Raw genomic sequence first — 15,844 nt, 5'->3', positions numbered from 1 at the left:
CACTTGTTGACCTTCAATACATCTCCATAAACATCGCAAATTTTCTTTGTTGTTACCGTTGCATTAAATCCCGCATGAAAATGAAAAAGTATGCAATGACGAATATGATCCTCGGAAGGTACGGACGCCGCCATTTTATTACAGGGTTGTACAAAAATTATACTTTTTAGAATATTTTGAACACAGGCTGCTTTACCGAAAACTCTAAAAGAATACATGTTTCCTCTTCAACGATCGGTACAGAGCTAAAGGCAAAACAAATTCTTTGCAAATAATTGATTACTTGTGGGTACCTCTAATAGAAATTATACAAAATTATTTCTAATGATTCAACGTCCCTTTCGCATAATTTTTAATGAAATATATTAACTCCTGAATTAATATTCCACTTATGCAGAGACAATCGTTACCATTTGCATTTATTGTCAACTACTGCTTCTAATTGCTGAACACAAGTCAAGTCCAATTTTAAAAAAGTTATTTCGATTTTAAGGGCGTTATTTCGTGGGCCACTGTGTGTCCAAAAAACGAACAATTTTTACACTAGATTTATTTTTTCCAGTGGAATGCTTCCCTACCGGGGTGAGTACGATACAAGAACTTATTTCATAACGCAAATGTCCACATCATGGTTTCCCCTTGGTCGATCCCCGATTAAAGGGACTTCGGTCGGAAATTCAGTAACTCGGATCAAACGTTGCTAACGGGGGTGAAATTATACGGTGGCGAATGAAAAGTCGGGGAACAGCGAAAGGTATCTTTCCTCGGCCGGAATGGGGCGGAAGAAGTCGCTTCATTTCGTCGACTTTTCCCGGGTAGTTTTCGGCGATCGCATTGCAAGGAGCCAGGACTCATAAATTATTGATAACTTCCCCCCGAAAGGTTTTCCAAAGGAGAGTAAACGGCATCCGGAAAAGTCTTCCTCGCGAGACCACTGCGGTGGGATCGGCTGTGGTCCCGATGCGTCCGTTCGCGAAAAGAAAAAGGATCTCGAAAATATCCTAACCGCCGCGTGGAGAAGATGAAATAGAGGGCTGCGCGGCGCTAACGACCGATGCAATAACGGCTGAATAAAACCTTAACAATCACAACGCTGGGCCCGCGGTGTTCTTTCTTACAACATCGATCTTAAGGCACGAGCAGCGCCCGCAGGTTCAAGGGCTTATTACTATCTGTCTTACCTTGAAAACCCATTACGCGCAACCGAACTTTTTCCCCCGGTCGTAAACTTTCGTTTCCACAGCGATGACGATCCACGCGAGCCCCGCGAACCAGCAATCATCCGGGGAAAAGTTTTTCGCGGGGTTCAAACAACCGGCGAGCAGTCGTCCGTGTCGAATTTAGCAATATCCTTCCCGAAAAATCCACCCCCCACCCACCTTCCGATAACTACTCAATTTTCCATTGCTTTCAAAATTTGTAACCCTTGGACGTCATCTCTTGATACTCTGGGTCAAAGTAGACCCAGACGCCGCTGTCCTCAGGTCAAAGAGAGCAAAAACCTTTTGCCTAGTTTCTAGTTCTTGCAACTCATCCAGAAAGTGTCAACGTTACATATTAAATATTAAGATCGTCAGCTAAAAATTACGGCTCATATTAAAATAATATTCAATGAAATAAGAAGATTGTAAAGTTCTTTGCATTTGGCAGGGAGCATTGTTTGAATTCCATGTAAATTAGCATTTGCAGAAATTGGAATATTTCCTACGCATTTTCTCCCGCGTAATTATGCATCGTTTCTTACTTTGTTTTACCGTGCAAAATCGTTACTGTTCAAAGCTGTCAGCGTTACGTCGTTTCGCGCATACACAGACACGCGAAATGCTGTGCCGAAGATAAGCCTTCCACTAAATCCCCCATTTTCTGACTGCAGTCGGTTGAAACAGTACCATTCGAGACTGCATTGAGAGATTTAATTAAACTGTAGCTATTATGACGATGTCTAATAACAAGAATTTCCTTACAATATGGAAACGAAAGGTTGACTGACATTGTAATTTTAAATTGTTTCGGGAAATATTGAACGAACAGTTTCTAATACTTTTTCACGCGATTATAATTGAAGAATAATTATAGAACCCATTGAACCGTTTGTTACGTTGCATCAGTTTATTTCAAGAGAAGACCGTGAATAATGTAAATGCTCGTATATGCGTCATCCGATTGGAACGTATTAATATTTTTCAGCGCAAGGTTCATTCTGACATTTTTAAAGTTCAAGGGTTGCACCAAAATACCACTGACTTCTTGGATCCATACCACTATAGAGTAGATTAATTTAGTGGATTGCTAATTCTGAGTAGACTGATGAGACATCAATGGGAGCTTTCATGAAACTTTGTTTGTTACTATATACTGTAGTTATCGTCTTTCAGATTTTTGGAAAAATATATTTTTGCAAAAAACAAAACTTTGTTAGACACTACCTTTTATAGAGACGAAAACTATTTTTGAAATTTTTACGTTAGGTAGACAAGTTTTTTATTATCAGAATTAGATAACATTAGAGTAGATTATTTACGATCCCAAACTATCCGTGTCCTTTCCAAAGAAATGAAACTATATAGTTTGTATTTGATATATTCACTAATTTGTTGTTTAAATAAGCTCATACGGCCCATTATGTTTTACAGTCGAACTACAGAATCCTCCCAAGCCCTGTTTGTGCTTTCGAACACTGTTTTCAGGCATTTCTCCGCATACGAGAGCTGTAAATTCTCTCAAACCGTCTACGTAGTTCTGTAGATTGTTCGCAGACAGTCTATAGAACAGTAAATTCCTTTTTGTCTACCGTTGACGCGTAAAACAAGAGGCAACGTCTATGGGCAGTCTCATTATTCCTGTCGCTAAAGAAAAATTTACCAATCACGAGTTCTGTATTACGATTCAAACAGGTCGTTTCAATACTGGTGAACTTCCACTTAAAAACTTTAATAACAAATATTTACCATTTCAATATTTCTTTTCCTGAAATCACGCTTTTATGCAGAATACTAACGGTATGAGGTATTTTATAAATGCCTAATTATCACAGTCTAATTACAATGGTTCACAGATACACTTTGTAAATTTAAATCCACGCAAAAATAGAATAATTAGCGTAGCAAAGCATCGATTATGAATTTGGAGCATCCTTCAATTGGAAAATAAGACTGCAGTTCGAAACAATATTTACGATACAAAGATATTTTTTGAGCAATCAACAATTTCAAAAATACATTGAAAATTTCCAAAAAAAAATGAAGAAAGGATTTCTCGCGTGCTTCTGTTCGAAGCGTGAGTGTGATGTAATAATGAAGCATGATATGATACGAGGTAACGTTCCAGAATACGAATTCAAATGGGCTGTATAAATTTCCCGACGCCCAGATTAATTTGACTAATTTGTCCGAGTTAAGATTGAAATTTGAGATCGGGAAGAACTCGCGCAACAACCTCGCGTAATGAAAGCTTGATCAAGCTGGGTAACTATGCCGTGGAATGTAAACACGCTCTGCATAGTTATTTCGCTTATTAGTGGGCCAACTTCCTACCTCCAAAGTTCATTGGAGCACAAAACGGGGTGAATCAACTGCTACATTTAAGAAACATATTTATACACTAAACCATACTCTGATGAACCAGTTTTAAACACAAAAACTAGCTTAAACATATTTATTGGGTTGGAACGAAAGTTCATAGCTACCTCGTTATTTCAATATGATTTATTGGATCGCATTATACCACTAATTTCCACGTCGCAATGACTGGACTGCGGATTTTTATGCAAACTAAAAATTCTGCACATCGAATGCAAGAAACAGTGGCCATATTACGGTTTCTGTCTTCCATTGACGGTCTTAATAAGTTCCAAATAATATATCGACATTCTTAAATTGTTTAACCTTTCTACTGTTTTAAATTACGTAAACTGATTACTGTGATAAATGCATAAAATCCGCAGTCTAGACCAGACTGCAGATGTTTACGCAAAGTGAAAATTGTTTGCATTAATTGCAAGAAGCAGGAGCCAAATAGAAATCTCCTCTTTTATTGATTTTAATAAATAATTCTAATTTAATTTTAATTCTTAAATTCTTTTAACGTGTCTTTACGCATTTTTTGAACGCATAAAATCCGCAGTCTAGCAATGACGTTTTGCCGGCTATCCTCCTAACCTATAAACACGCAACGTCTCTCGAAACTGTATTTCGAACATGTACTCGTCTCGTAGCCGTTATAATTATCAATAAACATCTTCTAATATCCGAACGATCGAAGTACATATAGTATGGTGTGATATTAATATTACAATAACCTGTCATTTGATATTGTCGCGAGGTTTCGATATGCCACGGACGATCGCGTAATCGGAATTACATAGGATTCGACGCTTACCTTCAACGAGACGTCACGGGCGAAGACGCGCTCGCGATGCCCAAGTATTCTCAACGAGAGACTCTTTTTTTTTTATGGTCGTGGCTGGCTTATTTTTCTCCTCGGCTGTCGCGCGATCAAGATAAACGCCCGAAAAACTTCGGGCTCAAGGACTTTCGACCCCGAGTCAACGTACACGGAGACATGCCGACACGATTTTTAGTTTCTACGGTCGAAACCTGAAACTACGCGATCAAGCTACGGACCATTTCCCCCGGCGACGATCCGCGAGAGACCGATTGCTTCTTTTACCGGCTCGAATCGTTCGACCGACCACAATACACAAAACACTGTCACAGAAACGAACGCGCACCGACACTGGGACACCAGGCGTAACCAGAGGATTCACTGTACACGACGCGTCTATGTATTCCGTAGACGTGAATTCGTCGAAATTGTTCTGAGAAATACGCGAATATGATCCGGATTCGAACCACAGACAGAACCGTTTTGAATTGTCACATTTTCCCGCTAGCCGCGCCGGACATGGATACACACAAACCGCACGCGATGCTGGCTTGCCGCGAACTGACAACACGGGACAATGCTGGCCGGCCGAGCTCGACCGAGCGCGCCCGAGAACAACCGAACCGGCCCTCAAGTATTACGTGCGTCGACCGATTGACGGCCGCGGGGCTATTGATATTTCCATGCTCTTGCTAATCCTTTCTGTTGGCGGTCAAACCGGTGCTAATTAAATTCTTTCTTAATTCGGGGGCAATAATCTGCGAGCAACTTCTTTTCTGGATCGTAAACAACGGTTTTCCCACCCAGCTTGTCACTGCTCAGGCCACTCATTGCGATCGTTTTTATAAGAAAGCGCCAAGGTTTTACACGAGAATAAACCTCTTTCGCGAAGCTTAACTTTTTGAATTTCATGATTACCTGCTATGTTTTTATCTTATATCCTTGAAATATGTACTTCACTGGAAATATGTGGCTGTAGAAAAATTTATGACAAAAAGATTAACGGATGAACTCATTAAAAAAGGAAAGACATTATTATTTTTTTTTATTCTTGCAATTAATGCAGATCGTTTTTATTTTGCATGAAGATCCATCACGTTACCTCTATATCTATAATGAATATTTGACACGTATTTGACACTAATTTTGTATTTAATTTATCTTGAGTGCACACGACTTGAATGGCCATTTTTGAAGCGTTTTGCAAGTTTATGTGGAAGTAACAATTTGAAGCATAACGTTTAGAAAGAAGCGTGGCAAGATAGTAGTATGTATTTTGTGTTGACACTGAAACTGTAAAGATCGAACTGAAATTTTATTCGTCTTTACCTCTTTCGGGAAGCTTAACTTTTTGAATTTCACGATTACCTGTTATGTTTTTACTTTTATTTTATATCTTTGAAATATGTACTTTTCTGGAAATATGTGGCTGTAGAAAAATTTATAACAAAAAGATTAACGGATGAACTCATTAAAAAAGGAAAGACATTATTATTTCCCTTTTATTCATGCATTTAATGCAGATAATTTTTATTTTGCATGAAGATCCATCACGTTACCTCTATATCTATAATGAATATTTGACACGTATTTGACACTAATTTTGTATTTAATTTATCTTGAGTGCACACGACTTGAATGGCCATTTTTGAAGCGTTTTGCAAGTTTATGTGGAAGTAACAATTTGAAGCATAAAACTTAGAAAGAAGCATGGCCAGATAGTAGTATGTATTTTATGTTAACACTGAAACTGTAAATATCGAACTGAAATTTTATTCGTCTTTATTCGCCGTTAAACCATCGGTGATATCCCGTGGCCGGTTCCTCTTTCCCACTGCCATATCATACGTCACAATGACAAATGGCGCGAGGCAGGCTCGAGGTTAATGACAAACTTCCACACTACACCGTGAAGATGGGTGAACAGTAAATTTTATCGGCCCGAAAATACTCGTTTCGTGCGAAGAATACGGGCCATATAAGACATTATAAAATACCGTCGTAAATAATGTAGAATACCTTACGGTAGCTGTAAAAGCTACCAAATCAATCCGTTCGAGTACAAACTCTGATTTTCTTGCGGAAATTAATTCGAATAATTGGAGAGATATTGGTGAAAGCAATTTCAATGTGTTTTCCATAAAAACTCGGACCGGAAAAATCAAGCCGTGAAATCTGGTGGATTCGTGCGTGACCTGACCGTAGGCAATTCACAATATTTCACATTTATTTTCGCGTTGATCGAAGAATTTTCATCGATCGTATCAGATAGAGAGGTTTGGAGAACATTTGTGAGTCGTTACAGCATTATTTCGACTGCGAAATTCATCGTGCATGTTCGATTTAGCAGATAAAAACTCTTTTCCTCGGCCGAATACTAAACTAGACCAGCCTTGTGCAATCAAATATGCAGATTAATTAATACGAGAACAGTTTTACATAATACTCCCCCGAATACTTGGAATTCAGAACTGAATATATTTACATTTCTTTATGGTCCGAGATTTTATCAGAGAATTTCTGAATTTTGAGAGCGGAGTGAAAACGCTTCGATAAGTTAACAGAATAACTTTCTTGTTTTCTGTTGAAAGAATATTATTTTTTCCCTTCAAAACAAATTCGTACGAGAATTTACAGTTGTCGCCAAGTAGTGGCCTAAATCAAGATGAAAAGATCAGAATGAATTTATAGGACACCGTGCTCGCACGAATGTCGGTCGTCGAAACTTTCCCGAAACAGCAAATAAACAATGTTGCTTAATGGGTGCAGTGTGGTTCAAAAGTTTCGAGCACCCTTCTCTCTTCGGACAAGCGAAACTTTGCCGTGTGCTGTACTTATTTTATTAAAAGTATTGCAAATAATGAGCCCGGTTCTCCGATGTGACGGAACTGTATATCACATGTTAACATGCAAGGTGTATGAATGTAGATTTTTTTTTAATTAATTTTAACGCTGCTTCAACATCTAAGGTGATTGGCAACGTTGCATACATGTTCAATAATTTATTGTTTGCTCAATAATATGAAAATCCTGTATCGCAACATTATTTGCACTCCGATAATCTCCATTCCTTCACAGAATATCCAATAACGAAAATGGATTGTACATGAATCATATTTGCTCGGTATTACCAGCCATAAACCACTCCGCGATCAATCCAACAAACACACGAAATCGTCGGTTTAAGTATAACCTCGGGTGACTACTGCGTCTAACGAATTCGTGGGAAGAAATAAAGTATGCCCGCTCTAGTCAACGGTAAACATTATAATAACGTAATAAATTCCCGATAATATATGACGTTCGTGTGGAATTGATGGTGCTATAAACGATAAATCGAGCAAACAGGTGAAACGCTCGCGGCCGAATGATATACGGGATAATCATTAAATCTATACCCGAAGACAGCCAATTAAAAGCTAATCATCTCTCGAATCGTCTCGCGGAGCAACAATACAATTGTTTAACCGTCGCGGACAGCTCGTAACTCCTCGATTGGATCGAGATTCGCCGACTAGAAACCTATTAATAGGCTTTTCAATGACTATGCTACATTGTAAAAATCTGTTTTTGAATAACAATCTAGATGCAGTAGTTCAAGATGGAAATGGCTGCTGTTATTAAAAAATTCGGTAGATTCTGTTATTAAAAAATTTACTAAAAAGTAGATTTTTTAAAATATTGTTTACAAGCTCCATTTTCTACCTTAATTGCAGCGAACAGATTTGAAGCAGAGATGTATTGAAAAATAACTCGTTGGAATTTTCAGAAAATTCCACTGAAATGGAGAATTAGAGAAAAAGTTCGGTTCGCACCGATCCGCGTAGCATTGTCGGATAGTGTTTATGTACGCGAGCGGTTTCAGCATGTGCCGGATAGAGACGTCTACGTAGTCTATCGGCCACTCCTAAGTTATACAGTTAGCGGCGGTAGTCAATGCCGGTAAACCGGTCGTGAAAATAAAGCATTTGAAATTAGCCAGACAAGCGCGTTCTTCTCGTGGCTGGATGAAGGAGACGAGGACGAGGAGGGTGAGCGGGCAGGAGAGGACTTTGAAGTCGAAAATAGCCAAAAATCCTTTGGTCCCGGGACACCGAATGGCGTCGGGCAGAGAGGGCTCTTTCCTCACGGTCGCCGGCTAGAAAAGTAACGGTGCCCGATCGTTGAACTTGCTGTGGCGATGTGACGGCGCGCGCGGGCGCCATCGAGAGGGCAGTCTCGTGCAGACGCTTTAAAAAATCGTTTTTTTCATTATTCTATTTTTTCAAATCCTTCGAAAATACCTTCCCGAAATTGTATGCTCGAATCCATCGAAATAACACTCTGCAATTTTGACAAGCTTTTTCCCATTAACACTGACTGCCAAACTAGAAACCTCAAAAATTCCGTAAAATCAAAGTAAGTTGTTTGATGAAATAAAAATCGAAAAAAATTAAATGTATGATATCGAGTAGTCCTCCAACTTTCTTGCATTTTACAGATCCTAATGGTAGAATTAATATATTAACGTAAAAATTTATTTCAAAACCTGGACAAATAATTCCGTCACCCACGTATGGGTGACATGGCATTCAACGTGTTAAACGATTACCGAAGGAAGCATCCGTCATTTTGCCAACTTTGTGAGAGAAATTCTGACTGATCGTCTTTCTGTTGTAGCGCAGTCTGAGATTTCTAATTGTCCACACCAGTGACTTTGTCGCCGTGCAAAGGAACGATTAAAACTATATCAAAAATTGTTCCGCATGACGAAAGACAAGCCAAATCAATTACAAAAGAAAATGATAATATAAGATTGTTCAATTCTGTTTACACGAGACTGGCCTCCTTAAACGGAGGTAAACGGGGTGTACGGGATTGATTGTCAGCGAACGATCGTTCCGGGACGGTCGGTTTGATAGAGACCGGGGAGTCAGAGAAGAGGAAGAACCGTCGTTGGCCTATCTCGCCGCCGGAAACATAACGATCCGATAAGATGCGCGAATTTATTGAAGTGTAAAGCCTGCAAATTATCAACCGCCGTGGCCACGATCCTCGACGAGACTTCTCGAGTTTTAGAGGTTTATCGCGATCCGCGGCACGGTAGGAGGAATAACCGGCGCGGCGATAGGCGTTAGGGTACAAACGAGCTCGAGGCGATCGACGCGATACTCGCTGAGAAAGAGAGCAGGGAAAGAGGGACCGAGAGGACAAGTATTGCATAATAAATGGAGTGCCGAGCGTTGCGGCACGCAATACACTGACGAATTATTTAAGAATCGCGGAATGGCGGATGTCCGAAACGATTCAGCGATATCGGGCTCTGGTAATGGGGTGCTTTGGGCGATTCCTGTGCTGTGGGCGTGGACAGGGAAACGAAAGTATTATGAAACGTCGATTTTTGTCGGGAACCGATAATGTCCGTATGATTTTATGCATGCGAACATTTCCGCACCGAAATGTCACTTATATCGCGTACCAGACACTGTTCTTTGATGTCTTGCCGCCAGAGTTGAGCACAGTGAAGAATGGCGAATAACAAAACACCGACATCAGCGTATCGCTGAGATAATACTAATCATACTTGATTCCCCTCATTCCAAATCTCCCGTATTGTTTGTTAGATATTATGCAAGTGTCTTGTAATCCCCTTTGAAGACGCAAGTATGGATCGACCTTTCGGGACGTCGAAATTTGTTGTTGCCCACAATGCTATTATAATTAGGGGATATCTTAATAACAAGTTTAGAAATCGTTGGATAGGAACGTATGATCCAATTCGTTGGCCGCCACGTTCTCTGGATCTGCCTCCGTTGGAATTTTATTTTTGGGGATATTTGCAATCCGTTGTGTACGACACAAAAGTCAATAATGTTCAAGACTTCGGAATCGCATAACAACTGCATGTAATAACGTAAACCGAGATGCCCTAATTATGGCGACAACGAAAAGTCTAATACAAAGAGCGGAGCTCTGTATCGTAGAAGGTGGATTGCAGTTCGAACATCTAATGTAACTTGCTTTGTTTTGTAAGAAATAATTTTTCATTAAAGTTACGTTTGCACAAAATTTTCGAGTTTGAGGTCATTTCAAGGTCACAGTATAATACACTGTTGAATTCGTCTCGACGTCAGCAACAATCCTATGGTGTCCAAAACATGTGGTGCCATTTAAAAAAGTCAAGGTGACCTTCACTTTTTACGTAAAAAGCACTTTTTAGATTTAAGTACATGCGAACATGTAGCTCGCCAAGTACTGACAAACTTTTGTCTAAAACATTTTTTAATTGCACTAACGGGGAGACCCTGTATTTAGAACGGTACACGATCTCTCTTTTTACACGGTACTTTCTGGAACGTATCGATCGTGTGAAAACGGAATTGGGTGTGCTATTTTCTTTTAAGGAAAGAGGTCTTTTCAGTCGGTCATAAAGTCACTACAAAAACCGTGTAGAAATGTAGAAATCAAATCGCTTTCAACATGCTCCGCTCGCATCGCTATTCAGTCTAGGTCGAAGTATTGAAAGTAGTTAACAATCGCGCAAGCCGAAGGAACGAGCGCATCAAAAGCGTCGGATCCAGGGGATTCTGGCACATTAACAAATATAGTAGAAACCTTGTGCTGCTCGCAACAGCGCGGAATGATCAAAGACAGCTTTCTCCGCGCGACTCGCCGGAGACGAGATAGAAGCCGATGCGCGCAGGCCGAAGTTAAAAATCAAGATTAATGACAAATAATAACGCGGCATTGTTCCTGCGCGACACAACTGCCATTGCCGCATCTAAAAGCAGCGATTCCGCTTTCTAATCCCGCTAACGACGCGCGTCTTTTACGAATTTTGTTCCTAACCGAGAGAAGGTGGCGCGCGCAGCAATTCGCGAAATTTATGACAATCTACCGTGATCCGGGATAGTTCGCGGCGAGGCTGCGCGTGATGATAGCTGTCGTGGAACACATTGTCGTAATAAGACACCTAGTAGCGTAATGCTCCTTCCGTTCGATACGTACTTGCGTGAAATCAATGACGATCGGTAATCGCAGGAAGTAATCACATGTCGTTCGAGGCGATCAGGTTCGCGATAACACGGTCACCGACCGTCCTTGCGTTCGCTAACGCTTCCTATCATTTTTCTAATTCCCCTTTCAGTCTATCTTTACGTCCGATCCATCCGCCCAGCTGTTTTATTTCAACATCTCTGCCGGGCCTCTAATCACGTCACGGATTACGAAGAATAGCAAGCAGCACCAGGATGGACCTTGGCTACACCTGGTCAATGCTTTTTGCCAGATTTTTTCACGCCACCCTCTTAAGAGAGCAGGTTCATGGAAACGCTGCAACATTTAACAATCTTCATGAATTTTTTCCAAAGTGGTGGCACGACTTACGTCACATATATTAGGTTGGGGAAAAAGAAATCCATCATTTTTACGTGAACTTCAAGACTTTATTTAACATGTCTCGGATTGTCCGATTTGCGTCAAATATGCACCGTTTTGTTCTACAATTTGTTGCGATTTTAAAGGTAGCTTCATAAAGCCTCTCTCATAGAAGTCTTGGTCCCTATTGGCGAAAAACTCTAGCAATCGATTTTCACAATTCTAAATCAATTTTTAATTGATTTACTTACTACTTGCAACTTGTATCTTGCAGACATAGGTGGTAAGAAGATCTTTATGCAAAATAAAGATTTTCCACCTGAAGCGCAACAAACTGGAGTGAAATGGAAATGCAGTTTCTTTCTTCATACGTTTAATAGGTTTAACACTAGAACTACCGAGCCCTAAACGTGACTTAGACTTATCCCTTTATAATAACAGCAAGATTGAATTTGCTCAGGTTTCATACGATTTTTATGGTAACATGTACTCCAAAGAAGAGATATATTAAAAAATTTCTCGTGAAAACGTTTTCATAGTTTCACTAATCGAGAAAGAAAAATTCATCCACCAGTCATTTTGACTGGTTCGGTAGTTCTAGTGTTAAAACAACATAATATTTTCACTCTTTTAAACTACTCCTACTCGTATTTGTCATAAATGCATAAAATCCGCTGTCCGCCCCTCGTTTATCTTGGAAATTGGCAAAACGGCGAACGAAATGGAACAAGTTTGTGTGGTGGCGCGGCGTGCTAAACATTTCACAGTTGAAAAATAAGGTGCCCCCTAAGCAGCACGTGGCGTTGTTCCATATTTCAGCAGGTGTTCGATCGGCGGTGCCGTAATCTTCGGTTCACACGCTGTAAATAAGCATCGAACTGAAATTGCTCCCCTCGAATCGGACCGCGGTTCGCTGCACGGCAATAAATCTCGGGATTTTATGCGACAACGATCTAAATTTCACTCGGGATCCTGGCCTACCTTAAAAGCACTGGGTCAGGTTCTCCGCGTGATCGGGAACACGTAATGCACCTGATCGTTTCGCTATCGGGACGTCCCATTCACTAACGAGCCGACAAGAAAACCCGCAGAAAATACCGTACAAACTTGCTCGACGCGGAGAGGATGGCTGCCAACAGTGCTATCGATAAGTGTGCCTACTCTCTACATCGATATGCAGCCCGGTTCTACTTGCCGATTCTACTTACACCGGGACCTAGATATCGCGTTACCGCGCTGGCTGATCATGCGAAAGAATTTAGGCGAACAGAAGGCGAGATTCCTCAGAGTTTACCGCGATGCTCGGATTGATCGAAGGATGTCGTGTAACAATGCTTATTGCGTAATCCCTTCCCATCGCTGCTCGACTTTTATGTATTTACTATTACGCTACCAGCCTGCATAAGCGGACTTTTCTATTTAGGCATAACTGGAACAACCAGTCTCAATATAAATAACAACAAATCAAGATTAGGCTTGATAATTCTTAGATAATTCAAGATTATTATAATTTAACCCCTTAACGCACATTTAAAAAAAAAACCGGCCAAAAAAATCAATTTTTGATATACTGCGCTTTTGTTCCATGAAAAAGGCTATATTTTATTCTTGAATAAATAAGTGTTATAGCTTACAATCCCATGTAAATGATAAATATCAATAAAACGATTTTTTTTCTTTGCTTTCACATTGTTATTTTCAATTCTCGATTATATTCGAGTGTGAAAAATTATAGCAGCATAAAATACAACACCGCTCGAATTATCTCGAGTGTGCACAGTTTGGCCTGTTTAGCGCGCTCGAATTAACTCGAGCGTACAAGTTAAGGGGTTAATACGTAAAGTAAGGAGCATAACTGAACCAATAACCACAACTTTTGTGTAAATTATTGTTTATTGCTAGGAATATAGAAGAATAACAAAAAATAAACATTATAATTATTTTTATCACAGTTAGAAGTAACTGAAGATATTTTTTTCAATAATTAATGTCTCCTCGTTTAGCAATGACAAAAAAAAATAGATTGACTCGGTTTTGCACCACGTTCAATACTTAGCAATATTTAATATATTAATTATTTTTAATATTTCGTCCACAGCCCTTTTGCTTGTAAAACTACACTAATTCGCTTTGGCATACTTTCTACTCATTTTTTACAATAATCCGGAGATATTTGTTCCTACTGTACTGAAATTCTATCACAAATCTGTGATTGAAGTTGGTTGGGAGTCATATGAATCCCGAAGCCGCTTTTTTAGTAAACTCCATAGATTCTCTATGGGGTTGAGGTCGGGGCTCTGTACAGGCCAATCCAGAACAGAAAATTTTTTAGTACTGAGCCAATTTTTTACACTTTTAGCAGTGTGCTTAGGGTCTCTGTCAAAATTACATTTTTTTCTTCAAAAGGCATATTTTCAACAGCATCTATAAGATGATCTTGTAAAATATCCTTGTGCATGTATTGATTCATGATGCCATTAATTCGGTGCAGTGATCCAACACTAAATGGTGTTAGGCACCCCCAGAACATTAGAGATCCGTCTCCATGCTCTAACGTTTGTTTCACATATCGTGGTTTAAGTCTTTCGTTTTTACGAATCCAGCACCAAGACTTGCCATCTGAACCAATTCTATTCATTTTGCACTCGTCGGACCAAGTAACCCGTTCTCAGTCAGTAGTTGTAGAGTTTCGATATTTTTCAGCAAATTCTAAACGAAGTTTAATATTCTTTTCGATAACATTGGCTTCTTTTTTTCTTAATGCATCTAATCTCACCTCGTTTAAGAGTTCTTCGTGCTGCCCACTGGCTTATTTGTATATTCGTGTCTTCTTTTAATAATTTTGCAGCCATTTTGGCACTTGAAGCTTCACCAGATGAGACAAACCGTATAATCCTTCGTTCATCCTGCGGTGATAATTTCTTTGGTCTTCCTCCAACATTTAACAATATAGTTTTACAGTATTTTTTCTTATTCTCTGCACTGTCGATTGACTAACACTGCAATTTTTCGCTGTCTTACGCGTTGATAAACCGTTATTCAAAAGAGAAATTACTCTTTTTAAACAATTTGGAGCAAATGATTTCATATTTATTCTTACTTCACTTGCGTGCTTTTCCGTTCGACCGACTGCGAAGAACTGAGTGTTAAGGTGTAGAATATTTTGTAAACATACATACCAAAGTGCTAGATGTAAACATACTACTAGAACATTCCACGTACACATTTCTTCTACGGACCGGTGCAAAACCGAGTCAATCTGTTTTGTTCGTCATTGCTAAACGAGGAGACATTAGTTATTGAAAAAAATATCTTCAGTTACTTCTAACTATGATAAAAATAATTATAATCTTTATTTTTTGTTATTCTTCCAAATTCCTAGCAATAAATAATGATTTACACAAAAGTTGTGGTTATTGGTTCAGTTATGCTCTTCACTGTATGTTATACAAAACTTTATTCAGGGCGAGGTGCCTCCAATTAGACACATTAAAATGTAGACTTTTAACGCTCCCCGCGAAGCTGAAGAGGACCGTCAGCCTCCCCGGCGAGGGCACGCGAGCAGCGCGCAAGCTCGTTCCGAAAAATTAAAGAAATCACGCGTCTCGTTCACGGGAAATTGAATGACCCACATTATTCCAGGCACGTATCGCGCACGAAGTCCGGCGAACGGTTGAACGCGCGATATCGAAGCATCGGCAACGAGCCGTATAGCGACTGCGGAGCGAAAAATATCGATGGCTGACAGAACAATGCGGGAACTTTGACAGGCTGGGAATATCGAGCGCTACCCTTTCATCCGGCCACCGAACGGAGAAAGGAAAGGAAGAAGAACCGTTCGCAGGAGAGGGACGAGAAGAGGAGCCTGGGTAGATTTCCTCAAGGGCTCACAATTCATCCTCCTGGATTCATGGTTTGGTCCGCGTGCCCCGGTTCCGCCAACGCTTACGGCGGGGCGTTCGTATTTCATCTCGCGCGGATCTGGGATCGGTAAAATGCTATTTCGAATAGTAAGTACTCTACTTTATTCGCAATCGTGCGCACAATCTTAAGCATATCCTTCTCCTCCTTTTTTTCGACGCGAATACTTTTTAAAATGGTGTTT

General features: G+C 40.0%; 2 protein-coding genes across 2 annotated transcripts in view; one reads left to right on the top strand and one right to left on the bottom strand.

Annotated features, from left to right (window-relative positions):
• LOC143360069 (uncharacterized) overlaps positions 1-4,940 on the bottom strand; it is a 213,647-nt gene extending 208,707 nt beyond the window's left edge. Inside the window, exon 1 of the mRNA XM_076798632.1 lies at positions 4,378-4,940. The gene's annotated coding sequence lies outside the window, so the exon portion shown is untranslated. The remainder of the gene's footprint in view (positions 1-4,377) is intronic.
• The window catches only part of LOC143359825 (uncharacterized), a 55,807-nt gene that overhangs the window by 6,409 nt on the left and 33,554 nt on the right, over positions 1-15,844 (top strand). The window contains exon 6 of the mRNA XM_076798103.1: positions 15,510-15,749. Within this exon, the coding sequence (XP_076654218.1) occupies positions 15,510-15,749 (240 nt within the window). The remainder of the gene's footprint in view (positions 1-15,509; positions 15,750-15,844) is intronic.

This window comes from Halictus rubicundus, chromosome 12 (genome assembly GCF_050948215.1).
Source record: "Halictus rubicundus isolate RS-2024b chromosome 12, iyHalRubi1_principal, whole genome shotgun sequence".
NCBI lineage: Eukaryota > Metazoa > Arthropoda > Insecta > Hymenoptera > Halictidae > Halictus > Halictus rubicundus.
This window is presented reverse-complemented; position numbering and strand designations above follow the sequence as displayed.